This window comes from Gobius niger (assembly GCF_951799975.1).
Source record: "Gobius niger genome assembly, chromosome: 1".
Taxonomy (NCBI): domain Eukaryota; kingdom Metazoa; phylum Chordata; class Actinopteri; order Gobiiformes; family Gobiidae; genus Gobius; species Gobius niger.
This window is the reverse complement of record NC_136852.1, coordinates 49,560,736-49,568,111: the sequence shown is the minus strand read 5'-3', so window position 1 is coordinate 49,568,111 and position 7,376 is coordinate 49,560,736. Positions and strand designations below refer to the sequence as shown.

The 7,376-nt window shown below is 40.1% G+C and overlaps 1 protein-coding gene across 1 annotated transcript; it reads left to right on the top strand.

Moving 5' to 3' along the window:
- The first annotated feature begins 256 nt into the window (after positions 1-256).
- LOC306972412 (uncharacterized protein) lies at positions 257-6,190 on the top strand. Its single transcript, XM_079569008.1, has 2 exons — positions 257-353; positions 5,522-6,190. The coding sequence occupies exon 2, from the start codon at positions 5,543-5,545 to the stop codon at positions 6,113-6,115; it is 573 nt and encodes a 190-aa protein (XP_079425134.1). The 5' UTR covers positions 257-353; positions 5,522-5,542; the 3' UTR covers positions 6,116-6,190.
- Positions 6,191-7,376: the final 1,186 nt, after the last annotated feature.

The following is a 7,376-nucleotide window of genomic DNA, read 5'->3' as shown; positions in this document are numbered from 1 at the left end:
TTCCTATGTGTAAAAGTGCCCAGTGAGGTGTAAAAGCCATAAGGTACTATTTTAACTATTTATTATGTAAGTTCAGTGCATTAAGTCACTGCAGCAGCTGGTAACGAAAGCTCAGTTAAATCAGATCCCAGTGTGACTCCAATCATCGGACCGTCCCATGACCTTCTCCTCTCCCTTTCTCTCCTCTCTCTCTTGCTCTCCCTCCCCCCCCCCCCCCCCCCCCCCCCTCTCTCTTTCATTCTTTATGAGCTGTGAGCAGAAAGAACAGAACTACCATAAGCTGTGTGAGCTGGACTAACATGTGATCCACATTTCAACCATTCTGAGGGAAAACACAAACTGTGCTGCAAAAGGTAAGAAAAAGATCAGTTTCTTTGTTTGCATGCAGTACAGATTTTATGAAGGCAGAAGTAAAATATGTAGTTTTAATACATAGACTGATGCGTGTACCTGCGAGATCCATAACCAATATTTGACTTCTGTTTTCAAGCCTCATCCAGTTCAGGAACAGTGGCTGATAAACGTCCCAAGGTTCAGTAGGTCAAATGAATCAGTGACCGTCTTTACCGGCGGTTCTCAACTGGTGGGGCAGGGTCCAAATGTAAACTTGAAGTGAATGAGGAAATAATTTAAATGTAGATACATCAATTTGAAACTTTAACTATATTACTGACAGTCTTTTTGTTGTTCAATGCATTTCATGAGCAGCAATAACTAAAATGGCGTATATTTGTGGTGACAAAACTGATTAATGGATAGAGCCAGGTTGAAATTCATGGCATATTTGTATTTGGTTGTAATGTTTAGTCTTTAAATAAAACTGATTTTACTTTATAGGAGCTACTTTACGTGGAGATGTTGCTGCCACAATGTGAGAAAACTGTCGCCTATTTGGAGAAAATGGCTCTTGAAGTGGCAGATTCCCATGTAGTCAGTGCTACATAGAAACACCATGTTGTGCAGATTTATTTGTTATCAATCAAGTGAACATTTGTTTGTTAGAAGAGAGCAAAAATGGACCAAAGAAATTAGTTTTACCTGCAGTGTCTCCCCTGGAAGTTGGAACATCATAGTATTTGTAGAGACAATTTTGTTCTAAAGAATAAAGATGACATTAACTCACAATGACTGATATCCTTCCTGCCTCTAAATTAAACAAAACATGATGATCAGTAAAAGTGATAGGATTCCTGGCTCTTTATTGAAAGCCTAATCTATGAATCGACACTGGCCCATAGTTGCTAAGAGTCAGACTCCATGACACCTACAATAAGAAGAATGAAAATACCAGACCAAAATTATAATGGATGCAACACCAAAGTCATCCAGTCGTTCCACAGTGTTGGTTTCTTATGACACAGTTTAAAGCTGCATTATTTGTCATCATTTCTGAGACAGAACCGCCCCCGTGCGCTTAATTCAAACGTATTTTTCATCTTTTGTTGCCGGGACAGGAGTGGCCGCCCCTGTAACACGTACATCAGTCGTCATTACTAATTTATACAGTCCCGATTCTGTCAGGCTTTCTACTCAGTCATCTGGAAGAAGGTCAGTCTGCTGCCAGCCGCGCTGCAGATCCAATGGAGGAAGGGTACTTAGATTTGAGCCAACTGTGTTTAAAGATGTTTGTTTGAAGGTTATTGTATGGTTTATAGTTAAAGTGCTTCTCAAAAAGTGGTGTGTGGACCTCCTCTGGTACAGTATGAGTGTCGAGAGGTTTTTTCTTTAAAAAATACAGTCCTATTTTGGATATAGGTTTTGTTGCAGGTTTGTCTGCTAAGTCACTGGCACCTCGACTGAGTTAGCCTTGGTTTTGTTAAATCTGGTTTACTGATGGTTTTGTGCTCGATTCTGTTGTCGGTTGGTCTGGTTACTCTTGATAGTTAGTAACAAGTCAAGATCTGATTTATCAATGGTTTAGTTTCAATTATGTGAAGATCCTAAAATCCTTGAATGTTTTGTTTGTAGAGTTAAACGTTTTACTTATTAGTTTTTATAAGTTAAACTTATCTGGAGCAATTTGTTATTCATGTTCATAAAATCTAATCTGAAAATGTGATATTGGGAAATACGAGGTTCCCTTATGTGCTTGTTTCAATGGGACACTTTTCAAAATATAATGAGATTTTGTTACAACTGGCCCTCCTATCCACCTAATATTCCACATATTGAATATTTTTGGTATTGTTTGTATTAGTGTGAACTTTGAGGTTAAAATTAGAGGCTAAAATGTCCCATTTTTCATTAGAAGCAGCTACAAGGCTATAGTTTCAAAGCTTGTGGAAGTTTTTGTGGGAGGTTTAATTATCCTTAATAACAATTTGTCATTTCCATGTGCCAGTTGTCAATTTCTGGACACTTTCTGAGAGCTGTAGCCTATGGCCTAATGTAGTAAAATTGATAGAGCTGACTTTGATTATATGATTCTGCACAGCATCACTGCATTAACCAGTTTAATCATCACAAACCAGGAAGTTTGTAAAAATTAGGGCTCGGCTGATCCACTTTTGTCATGAGCTGATACGTATCACGATACTCAGGGGCCGATCTGATATGTATTGCGATACAGTGAGTAATTATGAGAAGTAATGTGTAAAAAGACAAGAGTCATGTTTCCAAAGTTTATAAACCATTTGACATTTACTGTTAGTGTTAAGATTGAAAAGTTTGTTTTAACACACAATGTAACAAAGTGCTGTGTAACTAACTGTCACTGGTGATGATAAAAATGCCTCCAAACACTAATGAAAGTCTTGCGATACTTGGTATTGCAGCAAAACATATTGCGATACAACACAATGCGATACTTTGTCCCAGCCCTTGTAAATGTGTAATCATGTTGTCGTGTTGTACACTCTAGTAAAATAGTGATTGTAGGAATTCATAATGTGTTCCTAAAATATACAACTACTACGACCTAATGAATAGTAGCCCACATAATGACTGCATTGAAACAGGACGGCAGAACTAGTCAGTACATGTTTTATAATCAGTATTAGATTTACTATAGCGCTTCATGTTCTGTCGCTGTGTTAGTCGCGTGAGGTCGGCCCATGTCTTTAGATCTCCTCTCTCAGTGATGTGAGCTCTTCGGTTCCTCCTGGGATTTGAAGTTATTTTCGGCATCTTTGAAAAGTCCCTCTTTATTTTATTTATTCAGCGAGACCCACGCAGCAAAATGACATGTTCCAAACTGCACACTACGGCACGTGCCACTGCATTATCTGCTCCAGTTAAAACAAAGACGTGCATTTTTAAACACAGCCTAAATGCAGTGTGCGGTATCATGGCGCAAATGATGATTGAGTCGGAAGGAAGGAGCATAAAAACATATTGTTGCTGCTGCTAAAGCGTGTCGCAGTCTTCTACTCTTAAGACTATATTTTTATTTGAGTTATAGAGTGCATGTAGCAAAAACTAAGGCCATCATCTTTTAGAAGTACATGATAATGAATATACTTGTTCCTTTGGGGCTGACTCAGCTCCAGACTCTGTTGAGGCGCTGAAAACATCAAAACAGCTTCATTTCGCTCTATTCCAGAGCAAGAAAGTGCCTTGACGCTGCAGACTGATTTTTGCCGACTGTGAATGAAGGTGCGGAGGATTTCAGGAGGGATCTGCTACTTGCAATTTTGTCCAATGCTGTCAGCGATTTGGGGTTTTCATTTGGTTTAGTGTGGTGTCATTTATGTGTAAATACCTCCAAAGCTGCAGTGAGGGGCTTATAATGACAGCTATTGGCAAAAAGTGTGAAAACTCAAAACTTCTGAAATGAGGAAGTTTAGTTGCAATATTCCATGCACAAAGACGACAAAAACTAGATGAGGGATTGAAAACGTTTTTTGAGGTTGTTGTATTTTCACAAAAGCAGATAAAACAAATCAAGGAACTCTATTGGTACAAAGGTAAAAGCCTTTTTTAAAGAAGCTTTTATTGTGACATGAGCTCATCAGTAAAAAAAAACACTTTGAACCTTGGAGTTTTTTGTCTGCTTGTGTCCATCAGGGAGATTCATTCTTTTATTATTTTGAAGCGAAACCCATCAACAACCTTTTAGTCTTTAGCTTTTAGTGCAATTCTCTTTCAAAAACAGAACAAAGTTGTGTTTTAGAAGCAGTGATTCTCAGCTGAGTGTTTGGATCCATCACTCAATGAGGACAAGCTGTTACCCCCTAAAAAGTCATTTTTGGGTCATATCTTATGAAAAAAGTATTCATTAAAATGTTAAATTATCCCTGAATAAGCATTGAATAAACATATGAAGCTGAAATTATGATCAAAGCAATATTTTAAGAGACCCAGGAAGCGTTTTCAGACCGATTCAATAGACACAATTTGAAAGAAGTTCTAAGAAAAAGGCTTGTGACCCACTGAAATTGGAACTGAAACTGAAAACCACCACTGTTTTAGAACATAACTTCACAATCTTATTGGAACTCAACGGGGCAGCACTGTAATCCTAATTTGAGCAGAGAGTATATCAGAGATTAGCGAGAGAAGCACATGTCTGATGATCATTAGAGCTGCTCCATCAGACGCCAATAAACCATAATGGATCAAGAATAAGGTTGGGTACTGTTTATTCCAAAACCAGTACTTTGATACTTGGTTTATGACACCGACAGCTGAATGATTTCGATACACTTATGCTAAAATATTTGTCCTCTACAATCAGAAAACACTATGGAGGACAACGTCAAGAAATATGTGAAAAATGGGGCGTAATTTGGGTAAAAATGGCTGAAAATTGGGAGAAAATGTTGCAAAAATAAGTGTAAAAAAAGATGGGGCAAAATTTCTCAAAAAATAGGAGGGGATTAGGGAGCAAATAATACAAACATATTAGTAATAAAAAATTGCAAAAATAATTAAAGAATTTGTTTAAAAATTGGGGATAAGAAAAGCTGAGCTGATTTGAGCTGAGACAACCAATGTCCCAGCTAGAAGGTCTCGGGTTCAATTCCCACCTGGACGGAGCCTTTCTGTGTGGAGTTTGCATGTTCTCCCCGTGTCTGCGTAGGTTTCCTCCGGGTATTCCTGTTTCCTCTACCACTAAAAGCATGTACAATAGGCCTGGCTGCACATCTGGAGATGGCCACCATAGCGGCGTCGAAGGAGGGGTCAAATGCAGGGGACAAAGCTGTACAGTAGTTGTATAATGACAAATAAAGCACCTCAACAGCATCAAAACTGGATTTCTTTTTACATTTTCAGTAACTGCTTTTGATACTTTTATTGTTTTGATACAAGTAGTACCAAAACCTTTTGCCCAATACAATTCTGGCATCGTTTAACGGAATCCAGCCCTAATCAAGAATTAAGTTAATGAAGTCAAACAACAAACATGCTATTTTTCAGGAAAAGCATCAGATCTTTTTAACTCCAGTCAGGTTGAGTCTCAAGTCCTGGCCATAGAAGTTGAATTAGAGTAACAGGTCTTGGATCCATTTGATCAAGTCAAGCCTCAAGTCTTTCCCTATTGAGAACTGATTTTTAAAGTCTAATATGTAATGTCCCTCAGTGTGTTCCAGGAGAATCCCAGATGAAGAAGCGCTCCAAGGACCGAGCGGAGACCATCCCTCTCTCCTCTCCCACGGGCAGCAGCGCGGTCCAGGTCGACCAAGACTTCCAAAAGGTCTCTTTCAAAAGTTTCCCTGGAAACGGCCACGCTGCTCCTCAAAACCCCCCCGACAGCCCCGACGTGAAGCTCAAAGACCTCAAAAACTCAGCATGGATCCTGGAAACATCAAGTCAAGCAGATGACAACTCCACAGACCCTCCAGAAACTATGACGGAGACTTCCACACTGACTTTCATAGACGCTCACATCCTGGAGGAGAGCATCCAAGGCACAGGCGCCACTTATTTGAAAGAGTTTGTTTTGATCGACGACGAGGACGACGGGGACATGTCTCTGCGGGAGAAAACGGTCACAGACATTTCCACGATGGACGGCAGAGCGGCTGAGCTCGTCTGCGGCCGGATGCTGTCCACGTCCAGCGGGTCGCTCACGGAGTCCAAAGAGGAAACACCCATGTCTCCTGGAGCGCCACCTGTGGACCAAACACAGACACTGCACTCAAAGGGGCCCTGCTGTCACTGCACGATACTATGATGGCATTTACACACTTAATCTATTAGAAGGGTTTTGTCCATTTTTCTTCATTGGACAAGTTTTTATTGCACAATAACAGGCCATCATGAGGACACAAACTTCACAAATGTTTTTTTTTTCAATTTTTTGTATCGAATGCATGTTGTTGTGAAGGAACCTGCTTGATCTGTATGAAAGACTCGCTGTGGAAGAAAATGTCTTGACAAAGATCAAGAAGTGAAATAAAAAGTTAAAAGTAAGTTTTATTCCTTTTTTTTATTCTGACAAATCTGCAAATTCCAAAGCTGCTTGTTGTTGTTTTTTTATTCCAGATGGCCTTCATAAGCTATCCACCAATTTACCTGACCAGTGACAACAAATTAAACTCTTAAAAACCTTCTTGCCTTGCAGCCAGAAGGTCCAGGGTTCGATCCCCACCTGGAAGGTGTGGAGTTTGCCTGTTCTTCCTGTGTCTGCACCACTAGGCCAGGATGTTTGAGAGTGCACGAGTGTGGGACGACAGATGCAAATTAGCCCATGGTTACAATCTGGTGTGGTGTGTTCATTCACATGCACTGTCCCTACCAAATAACTAAATATATAACAATTAAAGCAGTACTAAGTTAACTCGTGCACCCTAGAGGTCATAAGCACCACTGCAGGTGTCGTAGCATATTGCGTTTTTTATTTATTATTTGTCCGTGAGAGTAAATACTGCGCTGACAGTAAAGACAAAGGGAGAGAGGGATATTGTACATCCAATTACACAATGGCTGTAAATACTGTTTACGTGGCGCTAGCCCGCAGTTTGCTTCTTCTTCGTGATTCCATTAGTGTGTATTGGGGCCTCCGACCTGGGGGCATCAAAGTTGCAAGCATGGTTTTCTGGCCAGAGACACCAGGGGGAGATGAAAGACCCCCCAATCACCCCATTAACACTTGTATTACCCCCAGAGGGACTACGAAAAGGATTTATTAAAGTAAACAAGTTACTTAGTATTGCTAAAGCTGGTTGTGCAGGTCCCTCTCTTGTGACTGTGCTTTCCTGGCGCTATGGGGTTTCCTGCTGTATAACCATGGAGTGGCCACTAATAAAACAGGCAAATGGCCAAAGCAATCAAGACTCAATCCACTTCATACAATACATGTATGCAGATTGAATTTCCAATGTAAGCACATTTTGCTTGTTTAAAGAGCTCATGTGCTCTGCCAATTATGCAGGGTCACCTCTGTCTCCTTCGACTGAAAAAGAAAAAACAGGTCTGAGAACCTTGGATTTGAG